The sequence below is a fragment of the Thunnus albacares genome, chromosome 24 (genome assembly GCF_914725855.1).
Source record: "Thunnus albacares chromosome 24, fThuAlb1.1, whole genome shotgun sequence".
Taxonomy (NCBI): domain Eukaryota; kingdom Metazoa; phylum Chordata; class Actinopteri; order Scombriformes; family Scombridae; genus Thunnus; species Thunnus albacares.
In genome coordinates, this window is record NC_058129.1 from 9,831,573 (window position 1) to 9,855,550 (window position 23,978).

Sequence of the window (23,978 nt, forward strand, 5' to 3'; positions counted from 1 at the left end):
TACTGTTGCTTCTCTCGACTGTTTAGGCTGTCGTAAAGGTCTCGTCAGGCTCCTCGCTTCCTGTCAGGTGTTGCCATGGTCACTAGTGCAGCAAAGACCCCTGCAGTGAGATAGTTATGATTGTAGGAAGCTGTAAAAAGATTATTTACATTCATAAATGTTTATGTTTGCACTGTGAATGAGCCAGTTGAGGAGATTCTTCTCAGTTCTGCCTCCCTATTGGCCGTTTTCAACTTTTATCCAGGTCAACTGCATGGATGCAATTATAAATATTCAGGAAACCGTTTCACATAAAGTTAATGTCTTGTCATGTTATGCTTGTGCACCGCTGGGCATCATAAAATAGCCAGCAGATTTTTGCTATCTAATAACAACAAATGATCTAATTGGGGAGAAATGTTTTAGGGAAATTCGATATGAGGAGCAGAGTTTTCCTTGCACTCATGGCGGTCATTAATTCGGGCTTTTATGGCAAAATATGTCATAAAATGAATCATTGATGCATCCTGTGAGAGAACAGACTTTTCTTCCTTCATATCATTAAACTTTTCAACTCTTGTGGCTTTTTCCATAACTGTCCTGTCATGTCTAAATAAAGCTGGAAGCAACGTTTACATCCGAATGACAAAAAAGCCGTTATTTTAAAAGTTAGATAAGAAATAGATAAGAAAGAGCGACGTTTCCTATTCCATGTCTGAAAATGGCTTTTTAATCTTACAGATATTCAAGCAGAGCACAGCTACTCTTTGAGTGAAGACTCCGCCCCCCAGAGCCCAGCCCTGTCAATCAAAATGGACCAAGAGTCCGGTAGGTCACTAAGTTTCATATTTACATAATTTCGTCCTAGCTATTGTAGTTTATGCTCCGTTGAAAAATGCTCAGTCAGCCAAAACTCTGCTGCGGGTGTTTTGTCTGGCTCCTTATCATGATGGCTGGCCTCAACATTTAACATGCAGTTTGACCTCTCTGTCTGTCAAATAGTATACAATCTGATTGGCTGACTCCTCTGTCTGCTATGCAAAATGTGCGATAATAGGCCTAATTTGTTATATATTATATTGCATGTAAGACGGGCCTGTTGGAGCAAGTCGCTACTGCAGTGCAATATGAAAATAGAGAATATTTCAGCTCCTGCTTTGCTTGTCTGTCTTTCTCTTCCTCTCTGACTCATTATCTCCTCCTGTCTTCCTCCTCTCCGTCTGTGTCTCTACCAGGCTTCCTCTCTCTCCCTCTACCTGTCTCACTCGCTGTCTGTCTGTCTGTCTGTCTGTCTGCATGCTCCTCTGTTCTCCGTTTGTCCCGGGGATCCTGCTGTCTGAGCAGCAGGATCACAGTCTGAGCAGTTTTCCTCCAGCTAAGCCCTGCCCACCTAACACACACACACACACGCAGACACACACACGGAGACTCACACTACGCTATGACAAGCATATGGTTTTGAGTGTGCAGCTTTAGCCGAAGCCAACGGAAACTCTCTTTCTCTCTTCTGTCAGGTTATCTCTCTCTCTCTCTGTCTCTCTCTCTAACTGTCTAACTTCCTATTTTCTATCTTTCACTCCGTCTCCCTTAATCCAATTAAATCCTCTTTATTGGCATGAATATCAGATTACCTGCATTGCCAAAACACCACACCGAGCAGAAAAAAAAAGCCTAGTTCACATCAAAAAACAACAGTTTGGCTTGTGTACTGGCAATGTGTTGTATGTTTGCAGTTCAAAACTGTGAACTGGAATGATTCTTCTTATAATATTTTGTTTCTTTAGAGATAATAAAATGAATGTCAGACTGTGTTTAGAAAGAAAAAAACCAGTGTAAGATAGAATCACTCCAATGAATGTAAATATACAACTTAGTTTTGATTTCATGTAATTTTTGTCTGTCTGTATTTACATAGCTGTCATCTCAAGCTCTCATATGGAGCATGTATATCATACCAATTGTACCCCATTCTCTTTTTCTCTCTCACACACACACACACACACACATACACTAGAAAACACACAACTCATGTATTTGAATCTATTCCAGCGTATTTGATATTGAACTTAATCCAAAATTCTTGACTATAAACTTTGTGATAGTTTTTGATAGTCCGCTAGATTCTCTTCTCTACTGTCGTGTATCTATTGCGCAAACGGACCATTATGTATTTATATATTTGCACTGACATGTAGTTTTATGAGCTATATTTATGTTTGATTTACGTTTGGTGGTGGTTTGAGGAGCACTCGTGCATGAATCGTGTGTACACACAGGTTTGATCTTGAATTGTGCATGCAATTTAACAATTATAGAACCTGTGTGGCATTCATCAATACTTGCATACTTCCGCCTTGTTCTTAGGTAAGATCAAAAAGTTTTAAAGCACCTTAGATCACATGTAAGCCAATACGCACAAAAGCAAACCTGCGTTTTGTGCTGTGAAATATTAATAATGATGATGAAAAAGCAATTTACTTTATGAAAACACAGAAGAAAAATGTTCTACAAGTATTTATTCATTTAATAATTTTAAATGTTTACACTTATTATAGATAATTAGGTCTAGCCTAACAAAATTAGCACACACACACACACACACCTGTCCAATCATTAATTATGATAGCACATGCCATTAATTATGATCGGTCATAATATATAAAGTAGTATACAGCTGTGGTCAACCGACTCCGCAATTGCTTATTTGCTACTGCATGATGCGTTGACCAACCAAGCCTCGAGAAGAGAGCGAACATTTAAAGATCGAGCAGCTTTGTTTACTGACAGTGATGAGTGGCTCATGAGGCGTTTTCGATTACCGAGGCAGATTCTTCAAAACCTGTGTGCCGTTCTGGAGCCTCAATTTAGATCAGAGATAAAACGATCTAATCCCACTCCACCTCATCTGCAAGTACTCACCATTATCGGTTTCCTGGCTACTGGGACCTTCCAGACAGAGATCGGTGATAGGTCTGGCATACCACCGTCAGTCGTGTGCTCCCCGAAGTTCTCCAGGGTATCATCCAGTTAACACCAGTACATTCAGTTTCCATATACCGCTGCTCAGCACACCCAGATAAAAAGGGATTTTTATGTCGTTCCTGGACTGTCCAGTACTATTGGAGCAATCGACTGTAGAAAACAATTGAACTCAATCAAAGGTAAAATTCAAGTGTTTTTTTTTTTTAAATGTGGAACTAAATGAAGCAATCAACTTAATTAAATTAAATTTAATTAAAATGGATTGATGCTTACCATTGTCCTCAGAGCTTGCTAGTTGATTCTGGGGTATGCTGTCTGGTGCTGACGGGATGTTTCCTGGCTGTGGTAGGTCACTGTCCAGCAGACTATCAGACTGCACCCCCGAGAAACAAACCTCTCCAATGATGGCTCCAATGCGCTCATCCATGACTGTTGTTTTGACAGATTCCTGGCCATCTCCTGTGGCTGTAATAGTACGCCTGGAAGCAGACAGTCGTTTTTTGGTGTCTATTTTCAGATCAAACCATTTTCTGTTTTTTTTTTCGCTAAGAGTTCTTTCTTCTGCACATACATCATTAATTGCACATGTGATCCGTTGCCATGCGTTGCGCTTTTCTGGACCTGTGACCTCACTGCTCACACTTGGACATAAGATTTTTTTCTCAACGAAACTTCATTTAGTAAAGCTTCTGTCTCTGCAGAAGAAAAGTTTTTCCTTCTGCTGCCCTTAGATGGCATTTTCCTTTCTTCTTTTGTCTGAGTTTAACGTTACCTGTCAAATTGCAGTGGTTTGTTGTTGGTTTGTGGTTTGCACACCGCACTTAAGTTTGCTGCCTTTACATAGGTTTATTGGGGCGTTTCCTTATGCTAATTGCAAATTGCCTGGCATGCGCATTTAAGATCAAATGCAATTCATGATTCATTTACTCAGGTGGGTAAGAACAGACTTGGCTGTCAGCACCAGTTCATGGATCCCATGTGGGATTTTCTTATTTTCCTCTCATTGCTTGGTGCTAGAACAAATATAAGCGAAAAATAAGAAAACATTCATGCATGAGGCCCATTGTTCCTGGACTTAAGTCCAGTCTCGACCACTTGAATGCTGCAGCGCTCTCTGATTTGAGGATGGAGGACTGTATGTCTGATTCCTTACTGCATAGTTTCATTTTCAAAATTTCAGATCCACTTCACTCACACTTCTTCTGATGGATTTTTAGCGACCGTTCTGGCATGGGAAGTATTTATGCAGCTGTAACTGAGAATCTGATGGCACTTGATTGTTGTATGGGACCCTTAATAGGGTTTGGAGAAAGCAGCTTTGTCTCAGTATATGTACCGAAAACACAGGTATTCAAGTGTAATCTCCAGAGGAGCATAATGCAGACTTGAGAAGAGAAGAACGCTCTGGCTGAGGCCTTTTCAGCATCCACTGAGAGCACCACAGTGAGAACAGCTGCTTGTTTGTCATGATGAGTCAGGTTAATTAACCACCTGGGGATATTGGAAGTTGTTGACCTTTCATAAACACACTCTGCTCAGAATGGAGGAATTTGTGGATGATGGTGTGTTTTGTTGGACACGCACATAGACAGCATATTAAAATGTATCCCAAGTAGAATTGGCACTAATCACTGAATGGTTCCTAGTCTGTTTACAGGAAGCTGCAGATAAAGACCCTGCAAAAGCTGCCACTTTGTCCAATAATGAATCATTTATTTGATGATAACATTTTTATACTCCTACAATAGTTGATAAAACATGAAAATTAAACCCTACCCATGGCCAGATTAACTTGCCTGAGGGCCCCTGGGGCAAAAATCTGTTGTTGGGCCCCTGTTGCTGCCAAGTTTCCATTGAATACAGAACACACAGAGACCCAGAAACCAATCAGTACCCATACTCAAATACTACCTGACCCCATTATTCAGGAAAAGGCACCGTGTAAGCACTATATAAATTCAAGTAATAACAGTGAAATGAAAATAATAACATATGTAATGCCAATTCCCAAACAAAATTGTTATCAGAGCACCAGAAAGCATCTGCCACACAGTGCACCAAGCGTTTCTGGGACCCCTGGAAGTCTCAGTCCAGCCTTGTGTCCACCAGGGCAGAGGAGCTGGAACAAGGATAAACATGCGTGCAGCCAGAAATACTCCAGTAATCGTGTATGTTTGTGCAAAGTTGATACTACTGGGCTTGTTCTTGATGTTAGCGATGGAGAACATAAACATGGTGCTGACACTAACAAACCGGACAGCAGCACAACAAACCAGTGGACATTTCACAATAGCAGAGTACGGAGGTCTTCTCCAGCCATTTTAAAAATGCTGATTTGTGTGTTTTGTAGCACAGATTTACATATTACTGAAGTTTTGAGTCATGTCTCCTTTTCTTTTTCTGTCTCAGACTGTCTCCTTCTCCCTCATGGCCTGTGGTCTTTACACACAAGTCACAGAGATGCTGTTTTTTTTTTTTACTACAGCTCCTACTGCGCTGCTCCCAACTATTGTTTTAATACAGCTGCTGTCCCACTGAGATCAAACACAGCCGCCACCTCTCCTCCATTAACCCCCTGTGACGACTTCCAGGAGCCTTCGGTCATTAACCATCACTTTTTACACCATCGCCAGGACTTTTTTTTTTTACCTGAGTTTACATCATTTTACCTACACAGGCACACTTTCTTTTATTAACAGCATCCAAAAAGATAGCAATATGTACCATGAGACTGTCAACATCCAAGGTGAAAGAACGTGTACCTTTTAAATTTGAATGGTTTGGTATGTGACTGCATCTTCCTTCACTTCATTGTCTCTCATATCATTGTAGAAAATGTCTCCTGCTTGGCCAAGGAAAGGAAAAAGGAAAATGATCAAAAACTTGTATTCTTTTTAATCAAACTTCTCCCCAACTCTGTCAAAAGTTGTGTCATTCTACCTTTTGATGAAACCACTAGATGTACGGGAGAATCTCCCTGTCCATTAGCCAACAGCTTCTGGTACTCATTAAAGAATAGTGGTAGAGGGCTTCCAATCAAGCCCTGGCTTAACGAGGGCAGGAGGCTTAACGAGACTCAGCCTTAGCAGCAGGACAGACCTCATTATGGGAGGCCTCTGAGGGTCTTACTTTTAGAGAGGATGAAGGGAAATAGGTAAGTGGTGGATCTACCCCAAAACTGAATCTACCTGTTACTTCCCTTTTTGAACTTTTTTTGATCTTAAGTCCGTGATTTTCTTCTTAGTAATAGATTTCAGAGTCACCATGTTAATCAGCAATGTGTCAGAGTGATCTGAGTCATTGCAGAGAATTGGAGGATGAAATGAGTGTAACTTACTTCATTCTGTGGTCTGGGATAAGTGTTGTGTATGGAAAAATTTGGATTAAAGCAAAATTGTAGCCATTACAAATCTGGTATCGATGAGCTGTTTGTTGTTAATACCCCACTGAGAGTAGGTCCCCTGGAAGCTGATGTGGTTTTTCTCCCTTTGTTTATTCAGCGTTTTCATCCAAAGCAAGATATCTTGAAAGTTACTAACTAGGTTGCCATGATCATATTTGACTCATCATCGCTGACTCATTAGCTTGTTTGAATCAAAAGAGCACATGATTATTTTATCAGCTGCAGCTGTGATTCTCATGCTATGACACTGCTGTATTAGATCACAAAACAATGAAATGATTAAGAGGATAATCGTCAGTTTATTAGCCAGGTAGATGCTAGGTAGTTGTTGCAACTTCCTGCAATTCAGTTGACTATATAGTCATTTACTACCCGCTGGTCTAGGAACTGAGCTGAAACGAACACCATAAATAGTAATAATTTTGCTAACACTCACTTTGGATTTTAGCAGGATATCACCTGTCATACATGTGGCCTTTGTGCTCTGGCTATTGAGTTAAAATAAACAATACAGCTGATACTAATAGATTAAAAACAGCTCCACTGATCTTGCAAATCGACTCGGGACTTCTCAAGTAACCACCACAACAGTTACAATCTTGAGATCAGTGTTTATTTCTCTTGCCGGCGGCACAGATTTGTTTTAGGATGTTTTTTGGATGGATTCTCTCTGTGCTGATCCCCGCCGTAGTGATGGACAGGATAACGAGAAGAGCTACTGACTCTGACGGGCACGCACCTCCATCCCCCTCTGCTTCCACCCAACACACACACACACACAGCTTGTAAACTTCAGAGCATTTTACCAGTGCAATGTTGCTAGGAAACCAGGAGGTGATAAAAATGACGTTAACTCCTAACATACACGCGCACACACACACACACACACACACACACACAAACAGCAACACAGCAATCCTTGTCTTGTTAAACTGCTACTGCTCTCTTTCCATACACCATGGGAGCCTTTTGTATATTTATATATGTGTGTGTGTGTGTGTGTCACAAACATCAAAGTGTCTGGTCTGGTGTTCGTGTGTTATTCCACAAAAAAAAAAAATGCTGACTTGATGAAAAATCACACAGTCCTCCTTCTCCACCTGCACACTTTAGTTGTAATTTACCTCTAAAAAGTTACGACTTAGATCACGGCTTCACTTTTGAATTTAAGGTTAAAGATGAAGTTAAAAAACTCTCATATAGACTGTTTGGTGGACTAATGAGGTTCCCTTGGAGCAGTAGCTAATCAGCTCACCTTTTAAAATGGCCTTAATTCAAAGCACACATAGTTAACCTTTAACTCTGGCAGACCAAAGACTATAAACTCCTACTATGAAAAACTTTATTTTGAGGAACAATGTGTAAAAAAAAAATGTAAACAAGGTACAATTTACACTAAATAATGTGCAAGATATCTAGATAATTTCCATTTGATGTAATGGTGCAGCCATAAAACATGTTGCCTGATGAATATGTACATATATATATATATACAGGGCTTTATCCATTTAGTATTGTTGTTCGACGAATGTTCAAAATTGATCCTGAATTTTAGAACAGAGTATGAGTCAAACTGCAAAAAATTCTGGACCCTACAATTCCCAAAAGGCAACTCGATATCTTTGCTCATTTGACCCTGTCCTCCGTGAAAACACCCACATTTTTCATAACTCTACACGTCCAATTTCTGATGAAAAATGTCTCAAGTCACCGCTCTGAGATTTTCTCGCGAAAATGAATCTGTAAGGAGGAAGGCCACCTGGTAAGTTATGAAATGCTGTTGATTGCAGGATTCTGTCTCATCAATGGGAATTAAGTTAGCTGGATAGTGTGCCGAGTAAAACATGAAGTTAATCTAATCTGAAGCATGGATGGGAAAAACAGCTGTTCTAGCTGACTAACCGCGGTTAATCAGCTAACTTGTAATCCTGTTTAGTGAGACATGTTGTAGGAGACATGACCCTGTCTTGGCAAAGGTGTTTCCTCAGACCTTTTGATAATATCCTGTAATGCTCGTTGAGAAGTCATCCAGTGGCGGCTGCGAGAGGTTTTCACACAGTTTACTCATCCTATGTTCGAAGTTTTGGAAAAAAACGGCAGGACAGTGATTAAATGGATTTATTTTGTTCGAGCATTACTTTTCTGTTCTTCTCATTAATGTGTCACTGGAGAATAGTGAGGATGTGTCACTGAAGAATGGTGAGGATGTTAGCTCCACAGTAAAAACAGTCCCTGTGTTTTATTAGTCAGAGGTCATTTTAGGAGGTTGGCTAGTGTTGGCAGGGAGGACCGGAGCCTCTTCATCATCATGTCCACTACAACACCAAATACACCAGGACTGTCAGTGACTAGCTTTTCTGCAGACCTGCAGTGGCACTTAAGTTCCTAAAAATACTTTATTCAGTTACCAGTAGACTAAACAATGGAGTACCTGTTAGATGCTCTTAGAAATATATCCACATTGCGTTTGGTGAACCTTCGTTGAAATTGTACTCTGACCTCATTGTAGGGTCACTCAATAATGCATATTTTCTACAGTGTTTAAAGTCGGCAACTGTTGTTTCTCAGGAGGGATACTGAGGACGAGTTGCTGGTTCAGCCCATCTTTTATTTCAGGGTAGATACACACTCACTGGAGACAAATTATGCACCACGGTTGCCAGAGCGACGTCGTCCAGCAGTCTGTAATAACCAGGCTTGTCAGGAAGTGCTCAAATGTTTTGGGGAAACTCTTTGAAAGTGGGATTTATAAGCTACCAGTTACTTCCCATTGGAAGACCTACAGCAAAGCCTCCCAGAGGAGAAGTAAAGTTGTTTACTAAAGTTGCTCAGAAACTTGGAAACTTCATTCTGCTTTTTAAAAATGGCAAGGAGCATTTTTAGAGAAGAATTAGGGTTTTTTATTATTAAAATTAAAAAAACAACAAAAAAAACAATATAGTACATAAAATGTTGCACATACAGTATGTATACTTATACATAGTACTCCAAATACATGTACAAATATAATTTAGAATATACACATGTGCTTTTTCATGGCCATATAATAAATATAATAATTATTCTAGTGATTTATGACCAAGGACACCAATAATCAATAAATAAAAAATCACATATTATCTTGTACCAGGAGATCCCTTGATATTCAAAACATGTAAGTGCTTGTTATAGCAAGTTAACTCCTTTATGGTGAATATGAAGGAGAATTCAGTTTCAATTCACTTTTATTTATATAACGCCAAATCACAACAGAAGTTATCTCTGGGCACTTTTCACATGGAGCAGGTCTAGACCGCTCTCTTTAAGACCCCACGTTCCCTCATGAGCAAACACTTGGCGACAGCGGCAAGGAAAAACTCCTCTTTAACGGGAAGAAACCTCAAGCAGAACCGGGCTCTAGGTGGGCGGCCATCTGCCTTGACCGGTTGGGTTGAGAGAGAGAGAGAAGGAGAGAGAGAGGGGGGAGAGAGACACAGAGAAGCATAATAACAACAATAATAACAACAACAACGATAATAATAATAGAAATATGAGTAATAATAGCAAGTGTGGGTGTCATGCAGGACCATGGGGGTCCCCAAAGTCATGGTCCATAGAAGCCCACAATCCATAACTAGGGGTTCATGACCCTGATCCACAGCATCCTGTGAGATGTGAAAGCACAAAAACTCCGGGGAAGAAGCCAAGTTAGTGACATGCATTCATGATAAATGAATGAATATAGATGGAGAAGGGGAGTCCCCTGGCAGTCTAGGCCTGTAGCAGCATAACTAAGGTCTAAGGCAAGCTTGGCCGGCTCTAACTATAAGCTTTATCAAAAAGGAAAGTTTTAAGCCTACTCTTGAATGTAGAGAGGGTGTCTGCCTCCTTGACTTAATCTGGGAGATAGCTTCACAGGAGAGGAGCCTGATAGCTGAAGGCTCTGCCTCCCATTCTAGTTTTGGAGACTGTAGGAACCACAAGTAAGCCTGCATTCTGGGAGCGCAGTGTTCTAGTGGGGTAATAGGGTACTATGAGCTCTTTAAGATATGACAGTGCCTGACCATTAAGAGCTTTATAGGTGAGGAGAAGGGTTTTAAATTCTATTCTGGATTTTACAGGAAGCCGGTGCAGAGGAGCTAAAATGGGAGAAATATGATCTCTTTTCCTAGTTTTTGTCAGTACATGTGCAGCTGCATTCTGGACCAGTGGTCTTTAGAGACTTGTCAGGGCCAACTGATAATAAGGAATTGCAACAATCCAGCCGAGAAGTAGCAAAATGCATGGACTAGTTTTTGTGCGTCTTTTTGAGAAAGGATGTGCCTGATTTTTTGCAATATTGCGTAAGTAAAAAAAAAAAGGCAGTCCTTGAAATTAGTTTTATGTGGGAGTTAAAGGACATATCTTGATCAAAGATGACTCCCAGATTCCTTACGCTGGAGGAGCTGGAGGTCAGGGTAATGCCATCTAGAGTAGCTATATCTATTAGATAATGTGTTTCTAAGGTGTTTAGGGCCAAACACAATAACTTCAGTTTTGTCTGAGTTCGGTAGCAGAAAATTGCAGGTTATCCAGGTCTTTATGTCCTTAATAATAAATGAAGCTGCAGCATATTTGCCTCCTGACACACCAGTATGGCCTCTATGCAAGTATTAAAGTCTTCCAAGGTCCACTCAGTTCCTAGTATCTGAGACCTGGCTTCATCCAGGTCCAAGGTATTCGGTCATTCACGATGCCTCAGAGATCTGCATGGATCTGCAACCAGCTCTAATCATGTGGCACATCATAATCACCACAGAACATTTCAGTGTAGATGAACACTGGGGAAAGTGTGTTATTTGAGGAAAGACGGAAAGTGTGAACTGAGAAGTGCCTCGGCTGCTCATGCCGCTGCCAATGTTCTTTCTCTGTTTGGATCTATTCGGGGCGATTGCATTTTGGATTGGGTCTAATAATCCTGTCCAATTTAAGCTGTCTATCTGTAGCTCTGTCTTTACTATTCTAATTAGATCTGACTGTCCCAGAGTCCTATTTGATTTAGCTCTCTTTTTTCATTTAATTTATACTTGTCAGGTAAAGGTAGGTTTAGTCGATTTCATTAAAAATTGGACTCTGGACTGTTAACAGGGTGATTAACTAATTTTATAAGTCCTGTGTTCCAGAGTGATTCAGCAAGGACCTACAAAATACTGCAGTCACCTATCACCACATGGACACATTTAGCTTCTGTGTATCACAAAATGTCTTTTTGATCTACTTTATATGTGGATTTTACTGATCTGCTCTTCTGTCTTTCTCCATAGAGTTTGAATGGAGCTTCAGTCAGGACCTGTCGGCCATCTTGGTGAAACAGGAGGAGCCAGATGTGGGTCAAAGGTTAGATCCGCAGCCTCTGGAGGGCCCGCCTCTCATATTAAGCCCTGCCCCTCCGCACAGAGGATCGCCATGGAAACACACGGTTAGCATCCATCGGGGGGGGGGCTGTCCCACAACAACGAAACACTACAAATGATCATGTCGCTGATGTTGTCAGTTTATGAGCATTATTGTTTACGCGTTTGTGTGTGTTTCCGTAGGAGCGCAGTCAAGACGATGTGAAGCCAGTAGCGATAAAAGATGAGCCCAGAGAGATTGGACAGTACCTCAGCCTGCCCAGCGGTACACACAGCACAGACAGACGCACAAACACATACACATGTTTCAATGGTATCACAATTCAGCAACAGTTAGTACCTGAAGAAACAAACGGGTTAAGTTCTCACAAGGCAAACCTGTCAAATCATAAGGATGCTTGCAAGTTTAACCAATCACTGCCTAAAATAATACAGTTGTTGCAAATAAAATCAAGCCTCAGCCTCAAAAAAAGCAGTCTGAGTTGTCTTCTCAGGCAGAGCTTACTCTCAGGCTGTGAAGCGCTCCAAACCATTTGATTAATTAGAGCTTATTGGGAGCCATTGCAACCTGACAGACCAAACTCAGGGCAGGAATGTCCAATTTAAGCTGTCTGTAGCTCTATCTTTATGCCACAGTAATCACAACAAAGCAGTGTGAGATTTTTGGATTAAATCAGTACATTTATAGTGGACATATTTTCTGTGGTTTCACTCACAGAGCAACACAAAATGAAATCTTTACAACAAAATCAACAGGAGATACCAAAACAGACATTTCACGTATAGCAAATGTTTCAAACACGCTATTAGTTTCAAGCAGAAGCACTAATCCAACACCCTGCTCCTCTTCAGACGACGCTCTCCAGCTCCCGCCCACTCCTCCCAGCAGTAACCATGGCGACAGTGACGGCTCCCTCCCCCCTTCCTCCCCACACCTCCCTCTGCCACCGTCTTCCCCTCAACCACAACAGAGGCCAGGAGGTCGTGCCTCCTCTTCCTCCTCCTCCTCCTCTTCCACAGCCATCTCCTCCTCACCTCTCCTCACTGCTCCACATGTGAGTCAAATAACATATCCGCTCTTAATTTTAGGCTTGGTAAATAATGAGAAATGAAGCTGAACTGTGCTGCGGTCAAGAAATGGTTCTAATGCAGTGTTTTAGGGCCTATTTAACTTGCACTCACTTGTTATTATACTGTAAACTGTAAAATATAATAGGTAGGGGCTTTATGAAATTATAAAATGTATTACCTTTTGTTTACTTGATTGTAGAGAATTAGCTTTATCCTAACTGCAAATACTTTGTAATAGAAACTTTGGCATGTGAACCAGCTGTCATCCTGGGGTTAAATCAGCCCTATAATTTGCTGACAAAATAGGGTCTATTATTTATTGTAATTGAGAGAATTCAGTGTCCAACTATTGTCTGTCTCATTCAGCAGCTTTTCACTGAACAACTGATTACATTTGCACTAATGCTATAATGTCATGCTTTATGACTAAAGGTTTATTAGACTCTAGTACTACTCAAAGAAACGACCGACGGGTCAGTCCTCTGCAGGATTTATTTCCACATAAATTGCTGATAATGGTTGTAAATGTTAATTGTTTCATTGTGCAGAAGCTGCAGGGTTCAGGACCCCTCATGCTCACAGAAGAAGAGAAGAGGACCCTGGTTGCGGAGGGTTACCCAGTCCCTAACAAACTTCCTCTCACCAAGAGTGAAGAGAAGGCACTGAAGAGAGTCCGACGAAAGATTAAAAATAAGGTAAACTGGTATGCAAGAGAGTAACTGGGCGGGCACCTTCTCTATATAGATAATTGAGGTATTTAGGGTGATTCATAGGTAGAGGACAGATGGACAGATAGACTCACAGCTGAACTGAACATCTGATTTACCAAAAAAAACTCCCATCTATTTACAGAGTCAGTGACTGGCTTCGCCTTCTATTCTGAGAGTGAAGCAGAGCTTTAAGGTTTCAGCTCAGTTCAATTTCTCAGTCGGCTGAGCCAAAAAATTAAATTATGCCGGTGATGCTGAAACAGAAATAGTAACAAGATTTTACAGCGTTTAATGAAACAGGAACTGAGCTCCACCTGAGAAGATAATATTTGATGTAAAGGTTGTTGTTTTTTTTTTTCAATGAATGTAATTAACAACCTTCTTTATGAATTAACAAGGAAAAAAAAAAAGTATTAATAATGATGTTTGCCTGTTTTTCTGCCCAGATCTCAGCTCAGGAGAGTCGGAGGAAGAAGAAAGAGTATGTGGAATGTCTGGAGAAAAAGTAAGGCTTGGAAAAAAAATCTTTGTCCCTGTTTTTTTCATTCCTTTTCCAAACCTTTTGGTTTACCTTTGTATCTGTCTGTCACTTTGTGATTTCTACACCCTTTTTTCTCATTATAGTCCCCTCAGATGGTATTAAAGTATGCATACTACAATATATCAGTGGCCATTACTATTTAGAGTCCAACTAGAGCTGTGAAATTAATCTAAAATGAAAAAAAAAAAAGAATCCATTCAAATTCTTGAATTTATAGAAGGTATCTTTATACCTGGTCCGAATGGCCACACTTGAAGATGGAGCGGAAAGCCTGCTGTCGTATCTTTCTCTTGGCTGCATCGCTCACGCCTGCCCCGAGCTCCTCTCAAGAGTTCAGTGTCCTCAGCACGTCTTTGTAGCTTCGACGCAATGAATCGTAACAAACGGGGATAGCGGACAGTCTGTTCTCGAACGCGTTCACGGCGTCGTGCTCAGCTGAACGCACGAAAAGTGACAGAAGGTAGTGAAGAATGTTAAAAAAAAAAAAAAAAGAGAGCTCGAGAGTGAAGATTACACCCCTGCCTCTGCACACCTGGCCAGTGGATTAATAGGCATTTGGTGCTCCAGTGAGTGTTTACTGCAGCAGGATGGTGTGCGGTCGTGATAATGGTGTGGATCAGTGATGTGTTTTTTAATTGTTTTTGAACAAAAAAGGAGCGCTAGCTTATATCAGGAAATACTTGTATGTAGGATGAATTCTTTGTAGATTTGTTGACTATCATGGAAGTATAGAAAATCACCATATTTATCATTTAAAGCTTGGTGACTGGATGTTTCTTTGGGACTTAGACTTTCATTGAATCAGGACCGAATCACTCAATAAGTGTGCTTGGTTCTTCCTTGTGTCGAGCAACAAGGTCAGAGCCAAGACACCAAACATTAATACTGTGCATATTCCACATTCATGCACAATCTATTCCATGTGAACTGGCGACCTTAACTGTTATTCCGACCAGTTTCATGTCCGTCCAACTGTTGGAAATACTCAAACAGCTGGTTACATACAACGTCTACGCAAAGAATCGACGTTTTTCTTCCCACCTCTCTCCGCTAATTGCTAAATTTTGGTCAGAAGGCAGCCATGGTCAGCGAGGTTCTCCCAGATTTGACCTTAACCATAGGCCTTTTTATACGTAATTGTGTGCATCACTACCACATAAAAAAATGCCACTGACCAAAGAGAAAAAAAGACAGAGTTGTGTAACGCTGAAGTGAACTTTGCAGTTGAAGTTTAGTTAAGAGCTAAAGTCCGTCTCTTAAGAGCACGTTTTGTTTGTATTTAAAGATGTTCCCAACTGGCTTGAAGCTGAGTGTGGTAAGAGACGAGAGGTCTGCAGGGGATTAAACTAAAGGCAGCAACCAATCAGATTCGTTTGAGGTTGGATTCAGATAATCGCATGGTGTGAACACGTCCAGATGAGCACATAATACTAACAGGAAGTATTTCATCAGTCCTCCCTCTTCTGATTCACTAAATAACATCAAAAGTGAACAGAAACTGATTTCGCTCTTCTTTCCTTTGTTTTTTCTGTCCATTCCTTTCTATGGCAGGACTCCAATAACCTGCTCAACACATGGGTCATATTCAAGGAGTCCCTGACAGGCAGAGCGCAAGAGAGATACAAATGTGGGCTCGCTAGCAACGAGTAAATTGGTGCAGTCAGTTAATAAGCACACAGAGGTTCATACAGGTGGTAGTGTAATGAATCCCATCAGAGCAGAGCGATAGTTGTGTCCTCGTTCAAGTTCATTTAACCGAATCGACACATAGAGAGGTAAGAGGAGGTGTGTAAAAGCAGAAATCCTTTCCTTTATATCCTCTCTGTGTTTATGGTTCTTTTTGGACACAAGGACGGGATTATTTGGATGATCCCTCAGAAAGAAAGCAGCAGGAGGACTCGCTGAAAGGAATGTGTATGAATGAGGCGCATTCAAACCGAACGCAGTACGAGATCAGGAGGATTATGAGATAACTAAGAGATTAGCAAGATGTGGACTTGATAATAGATCAATAGGATTAGCAGGAGATGACTGATAGAGGGAGAGAAGGAGAGAAAGGGATGAGGGGAAGACACAGCTGAGAGCAGAGCATCTCTCATCCTCTGTGTCTTGTTTTTTTCTTCTCCTCTTTGGCTGTGTATCTATTTGTTTATTTTTTTGCAAAAATATGATTGAAATGGAGAATGCAAATGTCAAACAAAAGTTGGCAATAAAAAGTGATTGCAACACATTGTGTCAGTTAAATAGATAAACAAGCATCCTCGAATAAAATGATACATATGTTGTCTCTAATATGAACATCTCCACCTTAGATTTATGACCGTGAGTTAGCACATAATATTGCTTTTAATTCTTTTTATACAGTCATTTCAAACTGGTTTATGAGAATTATTTGGCACGTTTTAGGTTCATTTATTTGTTTTTGTCTTTAGATGAAAGCATGAAATATGACCGTTATCTGACATCGAGGAATGATAATAGTATGTCCGGCTAACTTATGGAGCCTTGAAGTCTTAGAATAACTTGCAAGGAGCTAAAAAGAAAACCTTTTCTGATCGACATAAATCAGTAGCCAAACCATCAAAAAAAACCCTTGATTCTCTTGAGCTTTAAACGTACAATTAGCTTGACATTTGGATGGAGTGAGAGTGAGTGATAATGTTTCAGATCAGAGGGACATCAAACGTATGTGCAGACCTCAGAGGTTGACGAAAATCTTGCGTCTGTGTGTCTCTGTGTTTGCGCATCAGGGTGGAGAGTTACACGTCAGAAAACAGCGACCTGTGGAGAAAAGTAGAAAACCTGGAGACTGCCAACAGGTGAGGCTTACACACACACACACACACACACACACACACACACACACACACACACACACACACAGGCACGTACACACTGGCTGACATTGCTGTCGTGCCTCTGAACAGACTGAAGCTGTTGTGTGCTGGCTCCAAACACTTAATTACACAGACCCAGCATTTTTTGTAATGATGTTTGGATTAACATCACTGGAAACAGCAACGATTGTGCAAAGAATGCAGCCTGACAAGCTGAGAGCTGAATGATCTGAGTTGCAGCAGGGCTGCAGAAACTGGATCTCATCTTTCTCCAATCTCTCTCCGGAGAAACGACGATGGGTTGAACTGCAAGCAGCAAAACTGACTGAGGAAGAAAAGTTTTAGTCCACATTCTCTTATTGCGTTTACATTTCAGAGGTATGGTATAGTATTTATGGTCTATATGTATAAAATTTTCAGAGCCTAGCGTATATATATAAAATGTGTTACACTGAGAGAATTTACTAAACAGAAATTTAAGCAAAATTCAGACTCACCGAGCTCCATTTGTCTCCTCTGTTATTATAACAATATGAAACCAATCTGCTATTATCCTGCAGTGGGGTGGGTAGATGGGGGTGGGTGGGTGTGGTTGAGGGTCGAGGGGGGGTCTGTCTCTATGTCTGTCTGTCTGTGGCGGCCGCAGTCTGTCATTAAAGCTGCGAGTCAACAGTAGCTTTCATCATGGAAGGCAGCCCCCTCCCTTCTCACCACACACACACACACACACACATATACACAACGCTGATGAATATGTCAAACCACCACACGGAGGAACAATGAGTTGGCACAAATTAGGGAACATGAGTCAGCACACTCGCTCTCATATAAAGTTCAGAGTGTGTGCGGGTATAAAAAAAAAAAAAAAAAATGTTTTTAACTGCTCTAAATTTAAGCTCCTAGTTCCTGAAAATGCCTTAAATGCAGTTATTAGTGGTCATTTTGTTCACCATGCAGAGGTTTCTCTGTGCAGCAGAACTAGGTTACTGCTGCTAGTTTATTAGTTGCACAAGTATGAGCTTAACTCTAATTCCATGTTACATTAAATATGTATCAAGGAAGTCTTACATTTGGCTTGCAAAGATATGTATTGTGTGTTCTTTCAGGTTTATTTGCAGAGTCAGATTAGAGGATTGATATTAATCTAATCTCTGTGTGTCAAGTAAAGGCACTTGATAAGCTTATTTTAGCTCCAAGATTGGAGGCAGGAGGAAACAGCTAGCCTAGCTCTGCAAAAAAACCAACAAAAAAAAAAACATACCTCATAGCAATTTATTGATGCAGTTTCATGTGAGTTTGACATGAATTGATGTGCTGAATATTTACACACACATTTATTCACTCAGTCAACCGGCACGACCTTTCTAAGTGCTGTATGTTTAAAGAATCAATAACTTTAGCAATAAATCATTGTGGTTTTTACATCAAAGACCTGCTTGAGTGTGTGTGTGTGTGTGTGTGTGTGTGTGTGTGTGTCGGTGGTGATGCTGCTCAGTATCATCCGATATAAGTTTATTGCAGCTGGCAATTCTGCGGCATGTGATAGAGATCAGTGTGGAAATCTGAAACATTAGATGTAATAACAGACTGGGCGGACGGTTACCGACTGGTTCGCTCACTGTTTAGTTTAATTTAACTGATTAAATGGTCTCTGGCGAACTGTTTTCTCTGAGCGGGCGTAACTGGCTCTTTGTCTCCACTTAGTGGTCAGAGTTTATCCTTACAGCCACTGACAGCTCATACCATCAGCACCCTGCTCTCCAGATCCCACTGACATGCTGTATTCAATTCTATTCTTGTGGTTTTAGTGGTGTACCCCGTCCAACTCTGCTCCGCTTTGTTGTTAACGTGCTCTCTTTAGTTAGTCCGGCCAACTGACGACGCAACGCTCAATCGGGCGGTTAAAGTTTACTTTAAAATAAAAACCAACCCAATATTGAAAACCACGCGATGAGAGAGGAATTCTCTGTAGATTTTTACGTGAAATAAACTGAAAGTCTGAGTGCGTGTATGAGTTTTCTTGTGGTTTTCGATGGCTTTACGTGTTTAGAGTATACTGTATTTAGTGGTGGGTGGAGAGTTAAGTCATGTGTGTGAGTTCACATGGAGTTAAACGCATATATTCATGAGAAGAAGAAGAGCAAACCTATAAGGGTTCTTCTCCCAATATCAAAATATAAGAATTTAACCAATGTTACTTCCTCGAGGCTCAATTCAGAGCAAGAAAATGTATCAACCAAACTTTCTTCCTTTAAATTTACTCTCAGAAACCAGTTTAGGTGTGATTTAGAGCTCAAGCAAGCAAATATAAAGTCACCATAGCACGCATATCAATGTAGGAACACAATACATGCAATAAATGATCAATTTCCAGCTTCCAAGGTCAAATAATGTTTGATTTAAAAAGAAATAAAATGCTAGTAACATTTTCCACCATATTCCTGTCAGCACACATTGATCACATTGATGAGGTATCGTTAAAGATACAAGCTAGCCTGTTTCATAAGTCAATATGCTTATGAAACAGGCTTTGTCTCTACCTGTGAAATCATATTTCTTCTTCTTTTCTTGCTCTTTAGTGTCTCTTTTTCTCTCTGTCTCTGTGTGTGTGTCTTCAGATCTCTCCTACAGCAGCTCCAGAAGCTTCAGTCGTTGATTTCAGGGAAAGTTGTTCCCCGTTCTTGTAAAATGGCCTCAACTCAAACAGGGACATGCCTCATGGTAAATATCGTTGTAAAGCTCTTTTCACGTACATCCATTTAGATCTATTTTTTAACGTTAGTTTCAATTTAAATTTGTGTAAATGGATAATAGTTTATGCATTTGACTGGCAGATGTATCCTTCAGGTATTTATCCATGATGCCACATTGTGTTATTATTGTGTTATTTATTTATTTGAATGTTTCATCCCTCTCTCTGCGCAGATGATGGCGGTGTGTTTTGTCCTGGTGTTGGGCTCCTTCTCTCCCTGCCTCTCTCCCTTCTACTCCCTCGCTCACAGCTCCTCTTTGTCCTCTTCCTCCTCCTCTAACTCCCCCTCCTCCTCTCCTTCTCCTCAATCAGCGGACCTCTACACCACCAGTCAGGGTAGGTCTACAAATATGCGACTTATTATTCAACATATTGAAGTACTTTTCTTTAATTTTGCCTCGTGTAGTTCTCCTTAAGTAAGCAGTTTAATACATTTCTGAGATTTCTTTTCAACAACCATCAGAGAATAACAATGAATTTGTTGCATTTAGCACTTAACAAACAGAGTCATAACATTCAAGAGAGGAAAATACAACTCTGTTTTTTTCCTCTGTGTTCTCGTACATTAATAATAATAATAATATCGAATGGAAAAGTATGAATAAAAGCACATAAAGACGGAGGATGGTTAATGATCCCAGAAGTTGACTTTTCAACTTACAATTTATTGCATAGCGCAGGATAAAACGAGAAGGCCTGACATTCATTTTGAGAATAACTAAATGTAGAAATTGCAACAGTCTATTTCTCTTTAAAAAAGAGCTCAGAAAGAGTGCAAAAGTTACATTTTTCACTGCATTCCACTTCCTTAAAAATTCCTTTCCTTTAACCACAAACCTTTGGGGAACCCCCTTTTAAAACCAGAAGTTAGGCTGCCATCATGTTAAGTACCGCTCAATTCTGCCAACAGCCATCCTCTGAGTGGTTAGAGGCTCAATCTGGCTATATTGCCCTATAGCTCCAGACATTCATTTTCATGACATGTTGGTCAAGAGGACATTTTTTGCCCCGACTGTGGCATTTAGAAATATCTAAACCAGATTTCAATGCAATGGGTTCAGTAATTGCAGAGATATGTTGCTCTGGACAAGTGTTACTGTGGTGGATGAAAAGACTCATTAACAAACCATGTCTTTCTTTTTAATGACACAATCCCAGATAGTAAATGCTTCCACAAATGTTCCCATCAGGCTTTTGGAAAAGTTGCAAATAGTTACGGTTTTTAAGTTTTTGAATAATCTTAAAACTTGCAGCTAAACTTCACATTTCAGGAGTGTTCAATTATTTCTAAAGCATCATATCTTTTTTTTCTTCCATTTTTACAAGTATGTCAGGGTGTTTAGTGTTTAGCATGTTCATAATGAAACAGTGATTGACAGTTCCACATGACAGGAGAATGAGAATCGGTGTGTGTGTGTGTGTGTGTGTTGCAGTCCGTTCCCGCAGCCTGCTCTTCTATAACGAGGGGGCTCCACTGGAGGAGACTTCAGTGACATCAGAAGGGGAGCGGCTACAGTCAGAAGGCCACTCTCACATCCAGACAAGCCGTTACACAGCTGACGCCCACAGCAACCAGACAACTGGGCCCAAGTTAGACCGCAGGTACAAACTCTCACTTTGTCTTTTTTTTTTTTTTTAGGCTGCATGTTAAATTTAGTCTTCTCAATGTGAATTTCTCTCTCTTCTCCTCCTCAGAGAAACAAAGCCAGACGGAGTTTCAGAGTTTTTCTGACAGACAGCCTGACCCTTCCTCCCATGACTTCTCACCTCAGACCCCTAAAACCCCCCCCTCCCGCCCCCCCAGAACCTTCAGACTGCTAAACTCAGCGGGCATGTGATCCACTTCGCACCATATCAACACTTCCAACTGGACCAAAACCTGTGTCTGCATTATTCTGTCATCCAACCATCATCTTCCCTTTTTAGTGAGTGACTTCATCTCTTTCAAGACATCCGACACTGCAGTCGTCAAATCCTCCTTCAGCTGATGTCCTGCCTGTAACTTGTGCTTCAACTCTCTGCTTAAACCTGAATATACTTGATTTTAAAGGGACTCTTATTAAATCTCATTGGAATTTCAATCTTTATGCATTGAAATTGCATACTGGATAATTTTAAATATAATACTAATCCATTCGTATTTAGTTTAGACAAAAATGGAGAGTATTTAGTGTAAAATTTATAAGAATATTTTAAAGATACGTCACCTAGGAACACATAGGGCCTTAAATAAAGAGCCTCTAGACATTATAACTTAAAGATGCATTGTGTAGCATTTTAATATAACTAATTCTCCTCCATAAACTACTCGATACACAGAAACAATGTCAAAAAAAGTCCCCCCAAAAATTTGTAGCATCCACAGCCGCTTCTAGAGCTTCAACCTTGCTTTCTCTTCAAAACAACGGAAAGCAACATCCTTTTTGCAAGAGTAAGCAAAGAGCCTCATGGGAAATGCGGTTTTGATATTGAGAAACGTAAAATGATACACGTTGCACCTTTAAGAATCAGAAGTATACTGTATATTGACCTCGACTGTGTGATTCTAGTTTATGTTAGCACACGGTGCTTGCATTTTATTTCCAAGGCACTCCAGATGCACTACATCGGATCAGTGCACCTGAATGCAACTTGTGTTGCGACTAACAACTAGAAATAAAACTAAAAACTAGACATGCTGATGTAAATAAATGCATCCTTTTTAAAAGGAAGTTGTGCCGTTCAAGTGCCTTTCACTCACCTCAGTCAAATATGACCAACTTGGCCTTACATGTAATGCCCATATATGGAAGTATAAACCTGGAAATGTAACTGTAACTACATTACACACTTTGTGTTTGAAGCAGGGCTGGCCTCAGCCTTTTGGTCGCCCTGGTTTAGATTTTGTCATTTCTCCAGTCCTTGTTTCCTTCAACGCATCATAAACAAGCTGAATGTTCAGGATTTATCTTTGCAAAGATTAAATTATTTAACAGGCAAATGTCTCTAATTGTGGGGCAAAGTAGTAAAAGCTTTTTAGGTGGGGACCTCTGGACAAGAAGGCCAAATTGGCCACCTATGCCTCATGAGCTGTGAGTTACAACTTAGCATTTAATGAGTTTTCCACTTCTTGAATCAATCTTCGAAGTTAAAGTTAGTTTTTTTTATCACTTCCAAATCTTGCATCATTTTGAAGGGAGACCATATTTTCATAAAGGGGTTCTGACAGAGGTTGGGAAACATGACATAAAAGTATTTTTATGAAATTTAAATTGTATATATAATATATTTGCAGCATCAAAAAAGAGCATATTTAATTTATGCAACAAAAAAAAAAATAAATGTACTGAACTTGTTTTTAAGGTTAGTTTATTGTGTCTTGTTTTTCTAAATAATGTTTACAAAACACAAAAAATACAACTTATAATATATTCTGAGCATCAAAAAAGAGCATATTTATTTTATGCGAGAAAAAAAAAAAGCAATTGTTTGTTGTGTTTTGGCATTTAGGATGATGTGAAGGTTTACATGATGGTGTGTAGTTTACATGCTGTTCCATGGAGTGTAAAACTTTGACATGATCTGTCTGTCTGTTTACTGTAATACAGTGTTTATGTTTCACTGCTGTCGCTTGAAAACCTTTTTTTTTTTTTTTTTGTTATTCCTTCATGATTTAAAAATGTCATGGATTTAAAAATCATAATTTTTTTTACCCTCAACCTGTAGTTTTGGACTTGTAATGATCTTTTATTGACCCCCCAAAACCCCAAAATTTATAACAAACCAACTGCAAATTGAGAAATTGACAATAATGCTTAAATTAAGATATTATTCTGTCATATTTGCATCCTGTAACCTGTGACCAAGAAGCAGAGGAAACATCTCAACATTGATGCTAAATGTGCTCATGCGACAGCAGTGTATGTTGTATTTATTCCTGTTTGTAGAAAGTGTGTGTATATATTGATGAAGCCAATCAGGGGACTATTACATTCCAGGAAGTAAAACACCACTAGCTTTGTTCTCTCCACAGTTTAAAGGAACACCTTTAGGACATTTTTTTTTTTTTAAAAAAGTCTTTATTTCTTGACCACTATTCTGACAACGATTTTAAATGTTGTGATATTCCTTCAAACAGACATTTCGCTGCCCCGGTCCAAATCTGTAAGGAAATAATTACATCACTTCTGACTCAAACACTCAAGACATCCTACTTTGATTTACAAAAACTCGCAATTAACAGATTTCCTGCTTTTCTTATGTGTCTCTGTATCTGTTTCATTTTGTGTCCCTAAATGTTTGGTTTGATATAATCTGTGATACAAAACATCATGTGACTGCAGCCCGTTGCG

The 23,978-nt window shown here is 40.0% G+C and overlaps 1 protein-coding gene across 1 annotated transcript in view; it reads left to right on the forward strand.

Annotated features, from left to right (window-relative positions):
- The window catches only part of creb3l1 (cAMP responsive element binding protein 3-like 1), a 37,772-nt gene extending 14,081 nt beyond the window's left edge, over positions 1 to 23,691 (forward strand). The window contains exons 3-13 of the mRNA XM_044344997.1: positions 721 to 807; positions 11,647 to 11,801; positions 11,920 to 12,001; positions 12,589 to 12,791; positions 13,356 to 13,502; positions 13,964 to 14,022; positions 16,809 to 16,877; positions 19,514 to 19,616; positions 19,821 to 19,983; positions 21,081 to 21,249; positions 21,343 to 23,691. Of these exons, the coding sequence (XP_044200932.1) occupies positions 721 to 807; positions 11,647 to 11,801; positions 11,920 to 12,001; positions 12,589 to 12,791; positions 13,356 to 13,502; positions 13,964 to 14,022; positions 16,809 to 16,877; positions 19,514 to 19,616; positions 19,821 to 19,983; positions 21,081 to 21,249; positions 21,343 to 21,379 (1,274 nt within the window). The 3' untranslated portion in view covers positions 21,380 to 23,691. The remainder of the gene's footprint in view (positions 1 to 720; positions 808 to 11,646; positions 11,802 to 11,919; positions 12,002 to 12,588; positions 12,792 to 13,355; positions 13,503 to 13,963; positions 14,023 to 16,808; positions 16,878 to 19,513; positions 19,617 to 19,820; positions 19,984 to 21,080; positions 21,250 to 21,342) is intronic.
- Positions 23,692 to 23,978: the final 287 nt, after the last annotated feature.